Source organism: Mustela lutreola, chromosome 1 (genome assembly GCF_030435805.1).
Source record: "Mustela lutreola isolate mMusLut2 chromosome 1, mMusLut2.pri, whole genome shotgun sequence".
Taxonomy (NCBI): Eukaryota; Metazoa; Chordata; class Mammalia; order Carnivora; family Mustelidae; genus Mustela; species Mustela lutreola.
Genome location: NC_081290.1, coordinates 96,709,857 through 96,732,252, shown reverse-complemented (window position 1 = coordinate 96,732,252; position 22,396 = coordinate 96,709,857). Strand labels below are relative to the sequence as shown.

The 22,396-nt window shown below is 38.4% G+C and overlaps 1 protein-coding gene across 50 annotated transcripts in view; it reads left to right on the top strand.

Moving 5' to 3' along the window:
- The window catches only part of ANK2 (ankyrin 2), a 330,750-nt gene that overhangs the window by 116,259 nt on the left and 192,095 nt on the right, over positions 1–22,396 (top strand). For all 50 annotated transcript variants that reach the window (XM_059170296.1, XM_059170307.1, XM_059170367.1 and 47 more), the window contains exon 2: positions 19,346–19,447. In XM_059170296.1, the coding sequence (XP_059026279.1) occupies positions 19,346–19,447 (102 nt within the window). The remainder of the gene's footprint in view (positions 1–19,345; positions 19,448–22,396) is intronic.

Sequence of the window (22,396 nt, the reverse complement as noted above, 5' to 3'; positions counted from 1 at the left end):
AGACTCCCCATGGAGCTGGGAGCCCGATGCAAGACTTGATCCCGGGTCTCCGGGATCATGACCTGAGCCAAAGGCAGTCACTTAACCAACTGAGCTACCCAGGCGCCCCCTTAACTCATGTTAAAACAACATTCTGATCCTGGTTCCCCCCAGCCCCTCAATCTAAAAGGTGACAGTCTTATGGCATACAAGAACATTCATGATCTGGCCACTGCCTGACTTTTAGAATTTTACTTGTTTCTTGTTTTCAAATTCTTGTTTGTAATTCAAATGCACTGAATTACTTAGAGTTCTTTGCATACTATGTTCTTTTATGCTACTATGACTTTGGGCATGCAAGTCCCTGTGAATGCTGTGTTTCCCACCTGACTTGTTACCAGGAACTTTATCAAGTAGTATATTATCATTCCTATTCTATGTCTATATATGTTTGTTAGCAAACATATTAGTTCATAATATGTTTATAAACAAAACAAGCATTTATTGCTTTGACTCCTACCCCTAAATTCATCTCCCTGCATCCATTTTTGCCCACTTCTAATTTATGGACTACTGCAGCTAAAATGTCTCTTTTAAAATCTTTTGAGAGGGTGGATCATATTTCTTCTACATTCAATCCTTTACATCTAACACAGTGCCTAGAACACAGTAGGTATTTCAAAAATATTTAATTCCTGATTAAATAATTTATTGTAAAGGACTGATTAAACTATTTTAATTATTATCAAAATAATTTGTGGTCTGACTAATTTGTTTACACTTTTTTCAAACTGAAGCTATGATTTTTCCAGTGTGTACACATTTAGGTAGGTACAACCATAGACCCTGCTGTAATTTAACCAAGGCCATTTAGTGAGTTCTAACTTAGAAGTTATTTCCTTCAGGTGCCTGGGTGGCTCAGTTGGTTGGGTGACTGCCTTCGGCTCAAGCTATGATCTTGGGGTCTTGGGATTCAGTTCTGCATGAGGATCCCCACTCAGCGTGGAGCCTGTTTCTCCCTCTTCTACTCCCCCTGCTTGTGTTCTCTCTCTTTCAAATAAACAAATAAATAAAATATTTTAAAGAAAGTTATTTCCTTCTTAAACAGTGCATATATTACAAAATCTTTAGATTTTTTTTTAAAGATTTATTTGAGAGAGAGAGTACACACGCATGTGTGAGCTCAGAGAGAGGGAAGCAGAGAGAGAGAATTCCAAGCAGACTCCTGGCGGAGCACTGACCCTGACACGGGGCTCAGTCCCAGGACCCTGAGATTGTGACCTGAGCTGAAATCAAGAGTTAGCTGCTTAACCGACTGAGCCATACAGATACCCTACAACTTCTTTAGTTTTTTTTAAATTTAGTTTAAAAAAAGTTTGTTGACATTCTGCTGTCTACCACTGAACCAGTATGATGGGGGCCAGGAAATGGGTGTAAAAATGATTGTGCATATTACATTTCACATAATGCTGACTTATTTGAATTGTAGTTTTGCATTCTAAAGTTCATCATTGGCACTCAGTATCCATGTAGATCATCACAAACATGCAAAAGAGGCTAAAGCCATGCCCCTTTGGGTCCTACATATTTTAGAGAATGGGGCAGATAAACAACTTCTCAAAAATTATATGCATGGTAGAAAGATGGGCCCTTGCCAACTTACAGATGACAGTGACCTTAATAGCAGTTTAAGGAAAGGGACTAGAGACATACAAATTATTTCTAATAAGCAACATAATTATCATGCTGAAATTCCTGACACCCAATAATTAGAAAGATTTTTCCAAAAGGGGGGAAAAAAAAACAAACCTCCAAGGATGGCACAACAAGAATTCTTGGGTCTGTTATTCCTAGAAAATAAATATATTGTCTTGATACAAGAAATTATATTAGAAAGTAATGAATTCAAAATTCTGTGTTAATATTGCAGGACTTATGTGGTCAAAAAAAAGGAAAATAAGAAATTTAAATGGGTAACTGATGCATTTGGTCTAACTTGGTCTTTTTTAAAAACCAGTATAAAGGATTTCAGAACTGCATTTAAACAAGTAGAGTCAGATTGTCACAGTGTGGGGTTGTTAAGCTGTAATTAAGTGATCTCCCTAGAAAAAAATCAATCTGACCGACACTTACAGATGTACTCTAGGCTGCTATAAACACAAAGCCCTTCTATGTTTCTATGTACTACTTAATGGGGCTACACGAAAATAAACTGTGTTAAGGATATATACCATGACAAGGAAAAATGCAATTAAGATAGTGGTTATATTATAAAATAAGCCATTCTGAAGTTTTCATTGTAAGAATGTACCTTTTTTTTTTTCCTGAATAATTCAATGCTAAAGAAGCAGTCTAGTTTTTAGTATGTGTCATTTGTGGGGGTGCAGTCTGCACCTCATCTGTGTCGTGTCACGAGGCTGTTTCTGTTTGAGTGATGTCTGCTTCAGAGCAGATGGTCTGAAGAATTATCAGACAAATGGGGATACAGATGCGGTGCCTACCTCAAAAGGGCAATAGTAAATTAACGCTGTAGGATGCCTGGATGATAAAAAATTGATGAAAGGTATTTTCACTTGGTTGGGTTTGTTTTTTCATATCCTGACAGTTCTAAGAGGCTTCAGGGGAGACTAAAACCTAATTTAGGTCCATTTATCCTGATCTGTAAGTACAGCAGTGGGATGAACTCTAACATTTCTTTCCCCCCAAAGGTCCTGTAAAATTTGAACATGCTGATTAGTCAGGGAATGAAAAGAGTTTTGTGTGGATTAAGATTAAGATTTAAGATTCCTTAAAAAGTTTAATATTGTTACCCAGTCATATCAAAAGCTTTCTTTTTTTTCTCTTGATCTAAATGTTATTACAGTTGGTTATTATTCATTTATAAATCATACTCTTTTTATAACCAGTGATGGTCCAAAAGGAAATTCCTTTGGAAATTTTGTGAACATTGCATAAAAGCTTGATAAGCTCTTCCATGTTTTGGCCCATATTCATTGGGGCATATTGAGTTTAATGTTGGCAGAACATTTTTACAGAGATGTCCAGCTAGTTGGAAATTAAAAAACAGATTTGGTCTGGGATATGAGTTATTTAATTTTTTCATTACTTCACACACAATTAATACTAGCTGGAGATCCCTGAGCAATAACAGAGAAGTGTTCAGGATTCAGTCGTATGTATTATTCAACTTCTATTGTGGATCTCTAAGTTTCCATTATTTTTATTGTTGGTATGTCAAATGCAGATTTCCATGTTACTTTAGCTATTGAAAATATTAGGGAATACTATGGAGAACCTATAATATTCGGTATAGGATTTGTGGACTATGTTGCTTGCCTTTGCATCATCAGCATCTTGAATGGAAAAAAGCAGGACTTTGCAAATATACCAGTTCGAAGAGTGGCATATTAGCTTTCACTCAGTAGTTTATTAGCTAAAGCAATCATTAAGGTTCTTACATGACAGAGGCAGTGATGTCTGAAATCTGTCCATGTAATCGACACCTCCCAAAGAGTTACCTGACCCCTTGAAAAAATCCGCAGCATTCAGCGGCACTGCTCCTCAAATTAAGTCTTTAAGATGAATCTCAAGTACTTAATCTGACATCTGAACTAAAGCTACAGCAAACTGTTTTCCCTATTGTTTTGATTTTCTTAGTAGAGATTTGTAAATCTTGTGAATTCTACAAACTTACCATTCTTCCATTTAAACTCCAAAGAAAGGCGCCTGGGTGGCTCAGTGGGTTAAGCCGCTGCCTTCGGCTCAGGTCATGATCTCAGGGTCCTGGGATCGAGTCCCGCATCGGGCTCTCTGCTCGGCAGGGAGCCTGCTTCCTCCTCTCTCTCTCTCTGCCTGCCTCTCTGCCTACTTGTGATCTCTGTCGAATAAATAAATAAAATCTTTAAAAAATAAAAAAATAAAAAATAAACTCCAAAGAAATTGACATGTTGTATTTAGTGATGGAATGTCTGAGTTTTGTAGGTGTTTCAGTCATGGGCAGAACATATGCTGGCATGCAAGAATTACCAAAGCCTGTGGATTTTCTGCCTTTTGAAAAGTTACTTTAATTCACTGTGAAGTTCAATGGGGAAACAAGAATTACAGGCAGTTAAGAATGTTTCCACCTGGGGGGGAGGAGTCAAGATGGCGGAGAAGTAGCAAGCTGAGACTGCTTCAGCTAGCCGGAGATCAGCTAGATAGCTTATCTAAAGATTGCAAACACCTGAAAATCCATCGGCAGATCGAAGAGAAGAAGAACAGCAATTCTGGAAACAGAAAAACAACCACTTTCTGAAACGTAGGACCGGCGGAGAAGTGAATCCAAAGCGAGGGGAAGATAGACCCCGGGGGGAGGGGCCGGCTCCCGGCAAGCGGCGGAGCAACCGCTCACAAAATCAGGACTTTTAAAAGTCTGTTCCGCTGAGGGACATCGCTCCAGAGGCTAAACCGGGGCGAAGCCCACGCGGGGTCAGCGTGGCCTCAGGTCCCGCAGGGTCACAGAAGGATCGGGGGTGTCTGAGTGTCGCAGAGCTTGCGGGTATTGGAACGGGAAAGCCGGCTACAGAGACAGAGCCGACAGTAAGCTCGCAGCTCGGGGTGACCTTGAACCGGTCGCAGGCTTGGTGAGCTCGGAGCGCGGCCGGAGGTCAGGCAGACGGGAGTAACTGGGCGCGGTTCTCTGAGCGCGCACTGAGGAGTGCGGCCCTGGGCTCTCAGCTCCTCCGGGCTGGAGACCAGGAGGCCGCCATTTGTATTGCCGTCCTCTGGAACTCTACGGAAAGCGCTCAGGGAACAAAAGCTCCTGAAAGCAAACCGGAGCGGATTACTCACCCCGGCCCCGGGTAAGGGCGGTGTAATTCCGCCTGGGGCAAAGACACTTGAGAATCACTACAACAGGCCCCTCCCCCAGAAGATCAACAAGAAATCCAGCCAAGACCAAGTTCACCTACCAAGGAGTGCGGTTTCAATACGAAGGAGAGCAGCAGAATTCCAGAGGAGGAGAAAGCCAAGCACGGAACTCATGGCTTTTTTCCTGTGATTTTTTTTAGTCTTGCAGTTAATTTAATTTTTTCTTTTTCATTTTTTTTTTCTCGCCTTCGGGTAAAATTTTTTTTTAACTGTTACCTTTTTCTTTTTTAACGATTTTATACTAGTTTATCTAATATATATATTTTTTCTTTTTTACATTTTTCTTAGGTGTATTCATTTTTTAAAAATTCTTTTCTTTCCTTTTTTTTTTTTTTCTTTTCTTTTTGTTTATTTTTTTTTTTTCTTTCTTCCTTTTTGAACCTCTTTTTATCCCCTTTCTCCCCACTCACGATTTTGGATCTCTTCTAATTTGGTTAAAGCATATTTTCCTGGGGTTGTTGCCACCCTTTTAGTATTTTACTTGCCCTTTCATTTACTCTTATCTGGACAAAATGACAAGACATAAAAATTCAACACAAAAAAAAGAACAAGAGGCAGTACCGAAGGCTAGGGACCTAATCAATACAGACATCGGTAATATGTCAGATCTAGAGTTCAGAATGACAATTCTCAAGGTTCTAGCCGGGCTCGAAAAAGGCATGGAAGATATTAGAGAAACCCTCTCGAGAGATATAAAAGCCCTTTCTGGAGAAATAAAAGAACTAAAATCTAACCAAGGTGAAATTAAAAAAGCTATTAATGAGGTGCAATCAAAAATGGAAGCTCTAACTGCTAGGATAAATGAGGCAGAAGAAAGAATTAGTGATATAGAAGACCAAATGACAGAGAATAAAGAAGCTGAGCAAAAGAGGGACAAACAGCTACTGGACCACGAGGGGAGAATTCGAGAGATAAGTGACACCATAAGACGAAACAACATTAGAATAATTGGGATTCCAGAAGAAGAAGAAAGTGAGAGGGGAGCAGAAGGTATACTGGAGAGAATTATTGGGGAGAATTTCCCCAATATGGCAAAGGGAACGAGCATCAAAATTCAGGAGGTTCAGAGAACGCCCCTCAAAATCAATAAGAATAGGCCCACACCCCGTCACCTAATAGTAAAATTTACAAGTCTCAATGACAAAGAGAAAATCCTGAAAGCAGCCCGGGAAAAGAAGTCTGTAACATACAATGGTAAAAATATTAGATTGGCAGCTGACCTATCCACAGAGACCTGGCAGGCCAGAAAGAGCTGGCATGATATTTTCAGAGCACTAAACGAGAAAAACATGCAGCCAAGAATACTATATCCAGCTAGGCTATCATTGAAAATAGAAGGAGAGATTAAAAGCTTCCAGGACAAACAACAACTGAAAGAATTTGCAAACACCAAACCAGCTCTACAGGAAATATTGAAAGGGGTCCTCTAAGCAAAGAGAGAGCCTACAAGTGGTAGATCAGAAAGGAACAGAGACCATATACAGTAACAGTCACCTTACAGGCAATACAATGGCACTAAATTCATATCTCTCAATAGTTACCCTGAATGTGAATGGGCTAAATGCCCCTGTCAAAAGACACAGGGTATCAGAATGGATAAAAAAACAAAACCCATCTATATGTTGCCTCCAAGAAACACATTTTAAGCCCGAAGACACCTCCAGATTTAAAGTGAGGGGGTGGAAAAGAATTTACCATGCTAATGGACATCAGAAGAAAGAGGAGTGGCAATCCTTATATCAGATCAATTAGATTTTAAGCCAAAGACTATAATAAGAGATGAGGAAGGACACTATATCATACTCAAAGGGTCTGTCCAACAAGAAGATTTAACAATTTTAAATATCTATGCCCCCAATGTGGGAGCAGCCAACTATATAAACCAATTAATAACAAAATCAAAGAAACACATCAACAATAATACAATAATAGTAGGGGACTTTAACACTCCCCTCACTGAAATGGACAGGTCATCCACGCAAAAGATCAGCAAGGAAATAAAGGCCTTAAACGACACACTGGACCAGATGGACATCACAGATATATTCAGAATACTTCATCCCAAAGCAACAGAATACACATTCTTCTCTAGTGCACATGGAACATTCTCCAGAATAGATCACATCCTCGGTCCTAAATCAGGACTCAACCGGTATCAAAAGATTGGGATCATTCCCTGCATATTTTCAGACCACAATGCTCTAAAGCTAAAACTCAACCACAAAAGGAAGTTTGGAAAGAACCCAAATGCATGGAGACTAAACAGTATCCTTCTAAAGAATGAATGGGTCAACCGGGAAATTAAAGAAGAATTGAAAAAAATCATGGAAACAAATGATAATGAAAATACAACGGTTCAAAATCTGTGGGACACAACAAAGGCAGTCCTGAGAGGAAAATATATAGCGGTACAAGCCTTTCTCAAGAAACAAGAAAGGTCTCAGGTACACAATCTAACCCTACACCAAAAGGAGCTGGAGCAAGAAGAAGAAAGAAACCCTAAGCCCAGCAGGAGAAGAGAAATCATAAAGATCAGAGCAGAAATCAATGAAATAGAAACCAAAAAAACAATAGAACAAATCAACGAAACTAGGAGCTGGTACTTTGAAAGAATTAATAAAATTGATAAACCCCTGGCCCGACTTATCAAAATGAAAAGAGAAAGGACCCAAATAAATAAAATCATGAATGAAAGAGGAGAGATCACAACTAACACCAAAGAAATACAAACTATTATAAGAACATACTATGAGCAACTCTACGGCAATAAATTTGACAATCTGGAAGAAATGGATGCATTCCTAGAAACATATAAACTACCACAACTGAGCCAGGAAGAAATAGAAAGCCTGAACAGACCCATAACCAGTAAGGAGTTTGAAACAGTCATTAAAAATCTTCAAACAAACAAAAGCCCAGGGCCAGACGGCTTCCCCGGGGAATTCTACCAAACATTTAAAGAAGAACTAATTCCTATTCTCCTGAAACTGTTCCAAAAAATAGAAATGGAAGGAAAACTTCCAAACTCATTTTATGAGGCCAGCATCACCTTGATCCCAAAACCAGACAAGGATCCCACCAAAAAAGAGAGCTATAGACCGATATCCTTGATGAACACAGATGCGAAAATACTCAACAAAATACTAGCCAATAGGATTCAACAGTACATTAAAAGGATTATTCACCACGACCAAGTGGGATTTATTCCAGGGCTGCAAGGTTGGTTCAACATCCGCAAATCAGTCAATGTGATACAACACATCAATAAAAGAAAGAACAAGAACCATATGATACTCTCAATAGATGCTGAAAAAGCATTTGACAAAGTACAACATCCCTTCCTGATCAAAACTCTTCAAAGTGTAGGGATAGAGGGCACATACCTCAATATCATCAAAGCCATCTATGAAAAACCCACCGCAAATATCATTCTCAATGGAGAAAAACTGAAAGCTTTTCCGCTAAGGTCAGGAACATGGCAGGGATGTCCATTATCACCACTGCTATTCAACATCGTACTAGAGGTCCTAGCCTCAGCAATCAGACAACAAAAGGAAATTAAAGGCATCTAAATCGGCAAAGAAGAAGTCAAATTATCACTCTTCGCAGATGATATGATACTATATGTGGAAAACCCAAAAGACTCCACTCCAAAACTGCTAGAACTTATACAGGAATTCAGTAAAGTGTCAGGATATAAAATCAATGCACAGAAATCAGTTGCATTTCTCTACACCAACAGCAAGACAGAAGAAAGAGATATTAAGGAGTAAATCCCATTTACAATTGCATCCAAAACCATAAGATACCTAGGAATAAACCTAACCAAAGAGACACAGAATCTATACTCAGAAAACTATAAAGTACTCATGAAAGAAATTGAGGAAGACACAAAGAAATGGAAAAATGTTCCATGCTCCTGGATTGGAAGAATAAATATTGTGAAAATGTCTATGCTACCTAAAGCGATCTACACATTTAATGCAATTCCTATCAAAGTACCATTCATCTTTTTCAAAGAAATGGAACAAATAATGCTAAAATTTATATGGAACCAGAAAAGACCTCGAATAGCCAAAGGGATATTGAAAAAGAAAGCCAACGTTGGTGGCATCACAATTCCGGACTTCAGGCTCTATTACAAAGCTGTCATCATCAAGACAGCATGGTACTGGCACAAATACAGACACATAGATCAATGGAACAGAATAGAGAGCCCAGAAATAGACCCTCAAATCTATGGTCAACTAATCTTCGACAAAGCAGGAAAGAATGTCCAATGGAAAAAAGACAGCCTTTTCAATAAATGGTGCTGGGAAAATTGGACAGCCACATGCAGAAAAATGAAATTGGACCATTCCCTTACACCACACACAAAAATAGACTCAAAATGAATGAAGGACCTCAATGTACGAAAGGAATCCATCAAAATCATTGAGGAGAACACGGGCAGCAACCTCTTCGACCTCTGCCGCAGCAACATCTTCCTAGGAACAACGCAAAAGGCAAGGGAAGCAAGGGAAAAAATGAACTACTGGGATTTCATCAAGATCAAAAGCTTTTGCACAGCAAAGGAAACAGTTAACAAAATCAAAAGACAACTGACAGAATGGGAGAAGATATTTGCAAACGACATATCAGATAAAGGACTAGTGTCCAGAATCTATAAAGAACTTAGCAAACTCAACACCCAAAGAACAAATAATCCAATCAAGAAATGGGCAGAGGACATGAACAGACTTTTCTGCAAAGAAGACATCCAGATGGCGAACAGACACATGAAAAAGTGCTCCATATCACTCGGCATCAGGGAAATACAAATCAAAACCACAATGAGATATCACCTCACACCAGTCAGAATGGCTAAAATCAACAAGTCAGGAAATGACAGATGCTGGCGAGGATGCGGAGAAAGGGGAACCCTCCTACACTGTTGGTGGGAATGCAAGCTGGTGCAGCCACTCTGGAAAACAGCATGGAGGTTCCTCAAAATGTTGAAAATAGAACTGCCCTATGACCCAGCAATTGCACTATTGGGTATTTACCCTAATGATACAAATGTAGTGATCCAAAGGGGCACATGCACCCGAATGTTTATAGCAGCAATGTCCACAATAGCCAAACTATGGAAAGAACCTAGATGCCCATCAACAGATGAATGGATCAAGAAGATGTGGTATATATACACAATGGAATACTATGCAGCCATCAAAAGAAATGAAATCTTGCCATTTGCAACAACATGGATGGAACTAGAGCGTATCATGCTTAGTGAAATATGTCAAGCAGAGAAAGACAACTATCATATGATCTCCCTGATATGAGGAAGTGGTGATACAACATGGAGGCTTAAGTGGGTAGAAGAAGAATAAATGAAACAAGATGGGATTGGGAGGGAGACAAACCATAAGTGACTCTTAATCTCACAAAACAAACTGAGGGTTGCCGGGGGGAGGGGGTTTGGGAGAAGGGTGTGGGATTATGGACATTGGGGAGGGTATGTGATTTGGTGAGTGCTGTGAAGTGTGTAAACCTAGTGATTCACAGACCTGTACCCCTGGGGATAAAAATATATGTTTATAAAAAATAAAAAATTAAAAAAAAAAGTAAAATCATGAATCTATAGTAAATAAATCTCTAAAACAACAACAACAACAAAAAAAAAAGAATGTTTCCACCTACCAGAGGTGCCTGGGTGGCTCAGTTGGCTAAGTGTTGGACTCTTGATTTTGGCTCAGGTCATGATTTCGGCATCCTGGAATTGAGATCCGGGTCTGGCTCCCAGCCCAGTGGGGAATCCATTTGTCTCCCTCACCCTCTGCCCACACCACCCCCATCCACTTGTGCTCATGCTCTTTCTCTCTGTCTCTCTCTCTCAAAAATAAATAAATAAAAAATTTAAAAGAATGTTTCTACCTATATTTGTAAAAGTTCCCTTTTTAGTGAAAGTGTTGATGTGTCTCATTATAAAAAGCATCTTAATAATGAGCCTGCATATAGAAATATTTTCTAAAGCCAAACTAGTGTCAGCAAAACAAAGTCATTTTTCAAGTCAGACTTCTGTGTAACAAAATACTAACTGGAAAATTCATATTCCTCTGTTCAATAATTCTTTTAAAAATAGACATATATAAGAACTTTTGAAAAGTTCAAAATCATGTAGGGAATTTGAAGTATAAAATAATTATCAAGTATACATCACAAATATCTTTTCTGGTTTTGAATTATGGTTTGTACTAGCTTAGGATTTTTATGATCCTGTGTAGTAATTCTAATTCATTGAGGAAGGACATCATATTATTGTTTCGTTTTAGTTTTCAGAAAAGTAATTGTCACAGAAAAGTGAGTGTACAGAAATTTTTTAAGGCATAAAATTATCTGTGGCAAGTTACTTTGCTTATATTTATTCTGGAAGATTTAAAAACTGAGATCTCAGAACCAGATCTGGTCTTCTTTGATTTGTAGTAAGCATTTTGAAGACTGGAGGAGTACTGTTTGTATGATATGCACAAAAGATAAGAAAAATGGAATAACCACTACTGCTAAAGGAAGAATGTAGTCAATGTATGATCAAATCGTATCAAAAGGTTTTTATAGTTGCAAAGCTCCATAGACATCGTAACAACTAATAAAAAAATGCTCTAAAATTTGACTTAGGAAACATTTTCAGTTAAAGAACAAAATTGTGGATTTTTAGTACTCTGCACTGTTTTTTTTTTTTTTTTGACTGAGTAGTACCTTAAATATATTATCATTAAAGCCTTGCATAATATGAACATTCTGCCTTAGAAAAATTGTCTCCATGGTGACAAAAAGATACTGCTTTTGAATACTAACGTTTTCATCTATTTAGTCTTCAGTGATTTTGTTACCATTATGTAAGTGAAAACAACTTAGTTTTCAATGTCACCATCTTTTTTAAGTAAACATTTCATTTAATTATAACATACATTCAAAAATGCATAAATTATAATGTTCATCTTGATATTTGTCATACCCATTTACAATACCCAGAACTAGAAAGTAGAACTAGAACATTATCAGCAACCAATGTGTTGTACTGCCTCCTTCCATAATCTACTATTCTTTTTTTTTTTTTTTAAGATTTATTCATTTTTTTTTTTTAAGAGAGAGAGAGTGACAGGTGGGGAGGGCCAAGGGAAGAGGTAAGGGGAGCCCCAGGCAGACTCCACACACAATGTGGAGAAACCAAGAATCAGCCAAGAATCACCCGAGCAAGAATCAGCTGCCCAGCCAACTCCACCACCCAGGTGCCCCCAGATTCTACTATTCTAACTCCTAACAGTATAGATTAGTTTTGTCAATTTTTGAACTTTAATAAATGGATTCATATAAATGTTCTTTTTTTAAGTCTGACTTGTCTTGCTTGACATTGTTTTTATGAGAGATGTTGAGGCTATGTATAGATGTGGTTTATATTCATTCCTATTCCTATTGCTGCATAATATTCCAGCTTTATTCTCTTTTAAAATTTAAGAGTTGTACAAGGGGTCTATGAATCTTCACATAGTACTGTGAAATAGCCTTAATGTGTTGAAAGGGATGGAATTGGTATGCTGTATTTGGTTCTTATTTTTTACAAGTGATAATCTTAAGGAAAGCATTTATGAGTGAAATAATTTATCTAGTGTGCTAGTAAAAATCAGTGTTAAGGGGTGTCTTCCTTTAGCTTGGGTCATGATCCTGGGATTCTGGGATGGAGCCCTGTCTCAGGCTCCCTGCTCAGTGGGGAGTCTGCTTCTTCTGCTCTCTCTGCCACCCCCCCCACCCCAGCTCCTATGAGGGCTCACTCTCATAAATAAATAAAATCTTTTAAAAAAATCAATGTCAAATGCAATACTAAAGGAAAAAAATACCTTGTCTTTATATCAAGATGTAATTTCAAACAATCTCATGTATGATGAGATATATGCTTAAAATAGGTAGAATTTTTCTGTTTCATTAAACTTAGTTATTGTTCTGGTCCCAAGTCTCAATTTTATGTGTCATAATTATTTTAAATAATATTTTAAAAGCAAAATGATATCTATATTCCAGTGAAAACACCTATATTTCCACCCATTTTTTTAGCACATACGTTGCTGGAATAAGAACAATCTGAGGAAGTTGCATTAACACTTTTTGAATATTAGATGACCTGTCAGTATTTTGTACTTAGTAGCAATTTAAAGACATACTGAAATGACACTAAAAATGTAGGTTAATCTGCATGCTGGAGCTAGAGTGTACAAACTTATGGTCTATAGCAGATTTTGTTGTTAGTGGCAGCTGAATTGAAGTTATCAAGTGGAATTTTGTGGTGTCGTGTTTACCTGTCAGATGTGTGTTCTAACTGCAGAAAGACGACTTGTGAAATCATTTCTAAAAATTACTAGTACACTTAGTATGCAGTTTTCAATTGCCCCCAATTTTGGTTTATAACAAGACAGTGATAATAATTTGATCTTCTAAAAGACCTCAATTATTTATACAATCTAGCACTCCTACAGAAGTATGGTTATTTAAGTAAGAGCATTGATATATCACAAAGAGGATGCCTTGTAAAATCTTTATTATTGGAAACAGACCACACCTCTCCCATTCTGGTTCCCTTTTTGTCCTTTTGTGCCTGCACACATCAAAGTATTTTGAAATACTTTGGTCTTCTGGCAACAGCCTTCATATTTAAAGAAGATCATGTGTATGCATCTATATTTAGATTTGCTGTTCTTATTTTCATTTATCATTTACAAGAAAAACCACGATTATAAAACAAGCTCAGTGTGTCCTCTGTGCCTGTCATTGGGCTAAGCGCCATCACATCATTTTATTTAATTCTTCCAGCAACTCTATGAAGTACCCTTATTTTTTAATAAGGAAACTGAGATACACAAAGACTTATCATACAACTTGTGATTTGGTGGACATGGAGTTAACTTTTCCAGCATTTCTAGGACAAGACCTAAGGAATCGTAGAACTCTCCTCTATTTCATGATATTCCTATTAAGGTTTTTCCCCCCAAGTGATTTTAATAAATTTTATTTATTTGGTATTACTCTAAAAATGTGGATCTCAGCTAGGCCGATAAACCATCCTGTTTTTATAAAGGAATAGCTGCATCCTAAGAAAATAAGCAAATTATTAAAATTCCACAGGGAAATGTTCTTTCCTTGAGGTTAATCAGCCAATATGTGTGGAGGGTCTACTGTAAGCCAGACTAAAGGAAGTTCTCTGCTTTGCTGTCTTTGGTTGGGCCAATAAAGGCTGCTGGCCGACTTACACTATTTGACTGGTGCTTCTCAAACTTTAATAATGTTGTCTACTCTTTCAAAGTATAAAAACAAGTTCATGACCTCTAGGGTTGTTATCTTACATAGTGTTAATTTATATGTAAACGCAAAGGACACAAAACTCCTAAAACCCTTAAACCATTACTAAAAGGAAGGTTTTACAAATAAAGCATAAACAAAACCACAAAATGAGCATTCTTCAAATCCCTGATTCCAATTTAATATGCTTCTGAATTTGACTTTGATGAAAATAACATAACGGGTATCTTTTCTGTATAGGTTGAACAAACTATCATTAATCCTGTAAGGTTTTGTTTTTCACTTCAGAGTAATAAAACTTCAAGCTATCAGAGAAATTTACTAATGTCAGTTTCACTGGCATGTCATTTGATAAACATTTAAAGCTCTATTTACTTGGAGATGAAATTAGTATTGCGGTGCAGGTTTGTACATCCGTAATCCAGTGAAAGTGAGAATTGGGAACTGAGAAATGTCTCACCACGGATGTTTTATTACACTTACTGCTAATGGTTGATGTGAGTTGAACTGTGCAAAGACAGCGTCTGAGCCTTATGTTTGTTTGCTACTTTAATGTGGCTGCTGACTGCTGTTCTTTTGTTTCATCATGTGTGCCGTCCTGCCGTGTGTAATGATCAGATTCTCTGATCATACTCTGCCCCGCAGCAAACCGTTTTGCATATCTGCATCTATGTGTCATCTCTACTTCTCTTGTTATGCGCTGAATGATAAGCACAAAGGTTTATACCCAAATTACATGGTTGTATTCTTTAAAGGGTAACAGTCTAGATGACCTGGAACATGCTTTTATTTATGTTAGGTTATTATTGAAATGTAAGCACAGAACTTAAAAACAAAAACAAAAACAAAAAAACACCTTGTGGCAAACTTGTGGAAGCCTGTGAGTATGCCTCTGAACTTTGGGGAAGTACTTCTTTAGGATACAATGTGTCTCTGTGAAGGCACATTCCTCTTGCCTCTCATGTCCACCCTGCTGGGTGCTAAGAAAGTATTCTGTTTTTCTAACATTCTGATACAAAAAATGTACAGAACTGTGTCAAGAGGAATTTTAAAGGAAATTTTTCTTTCTTGGCTTGAGATGCCACACCAGGGTAGTAAAAGGGGCAAGTTTTAATGACATCCATCTGTTGCAGATTAAAATAAGTGCGGCTCAGCACTTGAATTCTTTGTCCAGAATCAGACTTTTTAAGCATAATTAAAATTGGTTTTACGATTTGGGAGTCCTAGGGACATAAAGCAGCAGAGCCGAAAGAGGTTAGTTTTACATTTGTTGGAGACTTTCCCCCAAGGAGCTGCTATTGCCTCATTTTCTCTTTATTGAGCTGTTATGTGTGAAATCTTCTGGTTGATCCAAGAGACAACAATCTATTTTGAAAGCATACTTCCCCCTACTTATGCTTAATTTGGAAATAATTCCTTTAGTCATACTCAGAGGGAAACATGGTATAGTAAAAGTTGCTGTATCTTTCACCTTGAGTCCCTGAATCCTCTTTCATCTCTGTGTTGACTGAAGGTACCAGACTGACTACTTGTTTATCTTAAGCTCTTGTGTCAAGTGCTTTAATCACAGATTGACCTCATTGTAAGGGATGGTATGCTTGTGTCTATGTGGAAGTGGGAAAAGAATATATATTTTCATGCAGGTCTATGCTTTTCATCTAAAATGATGTCAATATCTGTACATAAAATTTGAAATCTCCTTTTAATTTTGTTCTTGAAACCCATGTTCTGGAACTGTTTTCTAATAACACTTTCATTTATTGCATTTGCAAAATGCATTTATAATGCATTTTCTCACTTCCAGAAAACCAAATTTTTTAATGGATTCTGAAAGAATCCAACTCATAGCAAAGGCCACCATGACTCACTGTTGAAGGCATCCCTGGCCGGATGGCTCAGATGTCACATTTCCATTGGGTCTAGACCCTCCAGAACACTGGGAATTTATTTTGCTAAAATTCCAGGGATTGGATGCAAGTCTTTGACTTGCACCTACATTTGAGAAGTTTGCTTCAGAAAAGTGAAAAGCAGTTATGAAAACCAGTTATGTAAGGGTAAAAACAATCTTCCATGTCATGCCCATTCCCTAAGGAAGGTTCTAGGAGGGTCTATAGGGCACTGCCCACTGCTCCAGCTCCCTTCTGACCAACACCTTCCTTTGTGTCTGCAGTCATGTCTGCAGGGGTTTCTTCAACCCTTGGGGATCAAGTGCTCCCTCTAGCTCTATGTATGCATGATATTCTTTTTTTCAAAGGAATGATAGGGGCACCCTGATCTTAGTTCCTGAGTTTAATCATATTAGGCTTGTAGATAGAGATAGTCGGCTGGCTTTTTTTTTTTTTCTTTAAGATTTTATTTATTCATTTGACAGAGATCACAAGCAGGCAGAGAAGCAGGCGAAGAGAGAGGAGGAAGCAGGCTTCCCGCTGAGCAAAGAGCCTGAAGCGGGGCTCCATCCCAGGACTCTGGGATCACAACCTGAGCCGAAGGCAGAGACTTTAACCCACTGAGCCACTCAGGCTCCCCCTGGCTTTTTTGATGCAATGTGTAGTTTACCACCTCTTTCCTCATTCCCAAATGCTTACGGTTTTAAGTAGTTTTTCTCAAGCCAGTTCTTAATTTTTTTTAAAGATTGTATTTATTTATTTGACAGAGAGAGATATATATAGAGAGAAATCACAAGTAGGCAGAGAGGCAGGCGGGGTGGTAGGGTGGTGGTGGAGTAGGCTCCCCTGCTGAGCAGAGAGCCTAATCAGTGCTCAATCCCAGGACCCTGAGATTATGACCTGACCCGAAAGCAGAGGCTTAACCCACTGAGCCACCCAGGCGCTCCTAGCTCTTACTTTTCCTAGATGTATAGATGGCTGAGAGATGTGGGGACAGGGATGTCAGCCAGGAATTCTCTCTCCAGCTGGGGAACTCTTTTTAGCAAGTGGCATGATTTACAGAGCAGATATGTAGACCAAGAGCTTAACAGTGGTTCTCACAACTGAAACAAACCTGTAGCTCCTAGGTTAGGTATCTGTAGTAACTTCTGCCTTGATGCTTTGGAGGGGTGAGATAGAGTAGCTGTTAAGACTAGCTCTGGGCTGATAAACACAAGTTAAATCTTGCATCTTCCACTGAATAATTGGGTGACCTTGGAAACCTTCTAAACCTTTTCCTCACTTATTAAATGAGCATAAGAATAGGTTCTCTCTCATAATATTATCATGAATATTAAGGATATACTACATTTAGCTGATTCCCTTAGCTCTGTGCCTGACCCCCAGTGAATGATAAATGTCAACTATAATTATTAAGCCCCATGTACAACATGGAAGTAGTTTCCAGGCATAATTTTTAATATTATATATAACATATAGTATATAGATCTATTTTTTAAAACTATATATGGCAAATAATGTCATACTTTTTATGCCCAAATATTATTTAACTTTAGTTGTTTTACAGTAAATGATGTTTCTTGTGAGATATTGACAGAACATAATGCCTAGCATTATCTTTCCCTTGTAAGTGCTGTGGCAAGAAACCTGAGGTAGAAAATCTCCCTGGAGTTAGAATTTGCCACAAACCACAAAATAATTTCATAGAGCAGGCATTTAAAAATGAGTCACAACTCAGTCACTTCAGCATTGCAGATATACTTAGGGCACCCTGCCATGGGCAGGGCTCTCAGGAGGGACAAAGAGTGAGGCATGGTGGCCTTGTAGGGAGGGAAGAACGGTCAAATAGCAGCCAGACCATGATCCACTTCTGAAGCATCAGAGCATGAATTCCAGATGTATAGATTTCAGTCATACCTTCCACTCTTCATACATTATCTGTCTGATTTGTAAATACATGTCATTATGGTATTTGGGTTAAATGTGAGGTAATTTGGTCCTACCACTTTCCATCTTCCCATGTGTAAATCATTTTAACAATATGCAAATAATTCCCAATTTGAGACTCCCAGAGAAAATACTTCCATTTCTATCTCTGTACATCATCACCAGTCATAATGAATAGGTCTGAAAGAGTGTGCCAGGAGCCCCTGCCAAACACATTCTTTGAGGGAGAGAGGCAGGGGAGCCTACCGGGAGAGTGCGGGATTATGAGCTGTCACAACTGTGTCTCACGTCCTAGTAGGTCAGGACATCCCTTTTCATGTTACCACATCTTCTTTAGTCAGATACCATACCACCGGAAGAGTTATAAAGTTACACCAGTGTTTTAGGACCTAACAAAGTTTATCAAAGTTATTGGGTTAAGATTCGCAAGTCAGGCTCTGCAAGCGAGGGAGTGTGGCTGGGTGATTGTAGCTTCAGGTCTGGAGCAACTCTCCTCTGGACATTCTGTGGTGAAAATTCAGCTGTTTCTTCCAGGATCAGATTTTGAGAGGCCCTGGGGGAAGAAGAGGAGTTAAAAAGCAGACTCCGTTATAAGTGCTTATCTTTACCAAGGGATTTTCCTCTGGTATTGTGTCAGCTGGGTTAAATTTAATCTTGTTTTTCCAAAATCACTGGGATCACAAAATTTGCATTGGCTTATTCCACACCTGCCAACTAGTGCTATCCTCTTTCCTCAAAGCATCCTTGGAGCTTTCTGTTTTTCCCTTGTAATGAGGACAGATGACTGCCAAATGACCCATACTCAGCATTCTTCCTCAGACTCATCTGAGAAACCAAAACGGTAAAGGAAAAAGAAAAAAAAAAAAAAAGAAAGCCAGTCCCTTTAATTTCTTTTACTTTTCCAACTCCTTTTTGGCTTGACATTAGGCTCACTATAAGGTCACAAGCATCCTGAAGCTAGAATGAATGGCTAGCTTTGGATTTGGGAGTCATGTAAATTCATCTTCAAATGTGGCTGAAGATTTAAAATAAAGCAATAATGATTTTTATTTCGAGTTCTTTTACATCTTTAATATAGCAGAACGTATTTCCCTTTCACTTTAAAAACATCTCTAGAAATACTACAAAGTTGCCACCCTATCCTGGGAATTATTATTCAGTGTTTTAAACTCAAGATTGGAGTGTTTGCAACCAAAGCTTTTCTTACTTGCATTGTAAACATTTTTGACTTTTTCTGTCCTTATTTAACAATAATTCACTGGAGGTCTTTTTTTTTTTTTTTTCCTTTCTCGTAGTCTGACAGCAATGCAAGCTTCCTCCGTGCTGCCAGAGCAGGCAACCTGGACAAAGTAGTGGAATATCTCAAGGGGGGCATAGACATCAATACCTGCAATCAGGTAAGGTCATGGCTCTGTGCACAGTGAAGTAACACTCGTGGTCTATAGATGTATGCCAGGAGCCCCAGGTTGTTTTTCTGTCTGTTGCATTTACTAAAATATCAGTGACTCAGACTTATGAAAGCCCATTTTCATCCCTTCACCAGCTTCTGAAGCCTCAGACGGTTGTTATCTAGACCTAAGACTGCAGCAAAGGAGATAGATCAAAAATAACAATCAAATGTCAGTCAGGGCTGCTCTCAGCTGGAATATTGACCGAGACTAATGTTTTATTTCTCATTTATCATCAACCGGTAATCCAGACTCTAGTTTCTTTTCTTCTTTGCCGTATGCGTTTTACTCACGGACAACTGAGTGTTAAAATGTGGGATAAAGAAATAAGAGAAAAGGGGCGCTTGGGTGGCTCCGTCAGTCAAGCATCTGACTTGATTTCAGCTCAGAGCATGATCTCTGGGGTTGTGAGATCGAGCCCCGCATCACTCTTCACCCCCAGCATAGAGGCTGCTTAAGATCCTCTCCCTCTCCCTTCGCCCCTCCCCACCCTTACATGCACATGCTCTCTTTCTCTCTGTCTCAAAAAAAAAAAAAAAGAGAGATGACAGAATAAAATAAAAATTATTTCCCCCTTCTCTCTAATTAGTTTTAAAATATGGGTTAGAATGAGAAGAGTTTGAAACTGTTAGCCTAAATGAAGTGTTTGGATTATTCATTTATCGTATTCATTCAATAAGGACTCTAGATAATAGTATACATTTTGGATATTATTTGGTTCCATGGATGTTGAGATTTTTGTGCTATTTTTGATGAAGATTTTTATGCCATGAATAGAGTGTCTAGTAGCCTTCAGTGTTCACTACAGTGTGCTAAATGTTGGTGTGTGTGTGTGTGTGTGTGTGTGTGTGTGTTTGACAATGCTGACTGGGAGGTGAATAGTACTGGCTGATTTAAAGCTAACAGAAAGTAAATGATACTCAGTTTTTATCTGCTTCATAGACCAACCTAACTCCTTGAGCTACCTCAACAAGTTTTTAATGCCTAACATATTTTTCTTATAGTGGCCAGTTCTCCAATAACATGTTGCATAAAAGGGAAGAACATTTATTTTTGTTAAAAAGGTAACACAGCATCATGAAACCACACAAAACTGAGAGCCCAGTGACTGAAATTTAAATTCCATTTCCACTTTTATCAGGTCATTTCAATTCAGAAATGAACACTTTTTTAATCTCTAAAACAAGGGAATAACACACTCACTCTTATATCACTGGGTTGCAAGGTGAATTAAATTGTGAAATTATGGAAAGAAATTTTTAGGGTGTACATTTACTAATTATAATTACTATATAGAATTCACCAAGAATCAGAAAAATTAAAATTGAACTCCAAACAGCATATGAGATCAAGTCTCCTCAATCATCTGAATTTGCTAGGTATAAAGTAAGTCTTGTTGTCTGATGTTGGTTTTTATTATTATTCAAGAATGTAGAGTAAATAGAGATTTGAGAAATAAAGTGACTAATGTTAACTAGATACTGTGTATCAGGCTTTCTGCTGGGGGTTTTACATGTGATGCTTCATCAACAGCAGAGACAAATGTTATGAAGTAGGTATTTGCTGAAATTTACAAATGCAGAAGCAGAACCTGCAGGTGGTTAAGTGATGGTCCCAGGTTCACGCAGATCTGTCTGTCTCCCATGTGCTAGTGTTTTCCACAGCAAGATATGGTCCAGAGATAGCGGGATCCTCCTTCAGAGTGTATAGTGTAGTTTCATTTATCTTGAAACTCAGATCTTTTTTTAATCTACCCTTGTTAATGTAAAAAGAACTTGATTCATCCTTAAATAAACATAATAATAGTTAAAATAATTTTAGTTTTTATTTATTTATTTATTTAAAAGATTTTATTTATTTATTTGAGAGAGAAAGAGAGAAGTCACAAGTAGGCAGAGAGGTGGAAACAGACTCCCCACTGAGCAGAGAGCCTGATGTGGGCCTCAATCCAGGACTCTGAGATCATGGCCTGAGCCGAAGGCAGAGGTTTAACCCACTGAGCCACCCAGGTGCCCTAATTTTAGTTTATATATATATATATTTTAAATTATAAGCACACTTTTTCAAAAGATTTTATTTATCTATTTGGCAAGGAGAGAGATCACAAGCAGATAGAGAGGCAGGCAGAGCCAGAGGGGGAGGCAGGCTCCCCAACGAGCAGAGAGCCCAATGTGGGACTCGATCCCAGTACCCTGAGATCATGAACTGAGCCAAAGGCAGAGGCTTAACCTACTGAGTCACCCAGGTGCCCCTAGTTTTTATTTTTATTTTTTTTTAAAGATTTTTTATTTATTTATTTGACAGAGAGAGATGACAAGCAGGCAGAGAGGCAGAGAGAGGGGAGGAAGCAGGCTCCCCGCTGAGCAGAGAGCCCGATGCGGGGCTCGATCCCAGGACCCTGGGATCATGACCTGAGCTGAAGGCAGCGGCTTAACTCACTGAGCCACCCAGGCGCCCCTAGTTTTTATATTTTTGAAGATTTATTTACTAGAGAGAGAGAGAGAAACAGAGACAGAGACATAGGAAAAGAAAAAACCCAAATTGGAGGAGGGGCAGAGGGAAATAATCCCGAGGAGTCTCCCTGCTGAGTGCAGAGCCTGATGGTGGGCTCGATCTCATGACCCATGAGATCATGACCTGAGCTGGAACCAAGAGCTGACCACCAAACAACTGAGCCACTGAAGCGCTCCATAGGTAAAAGAACTTTTAAGTCAAAGAGCACCACTACCAGGATTATGACTAAAATGCAAATAAAATGTAGAAAATAATTTCTAAACAACTAGGAAGGCAAAACAGGCAACTCTTTAGCCAAAATACTGCTATGTTTAAATATGTAAAAGCTCAAAGCTAAAAGGGCATATGAAAGAAGAGAAGAAAAAGTGTCCATTATTTTGCTAG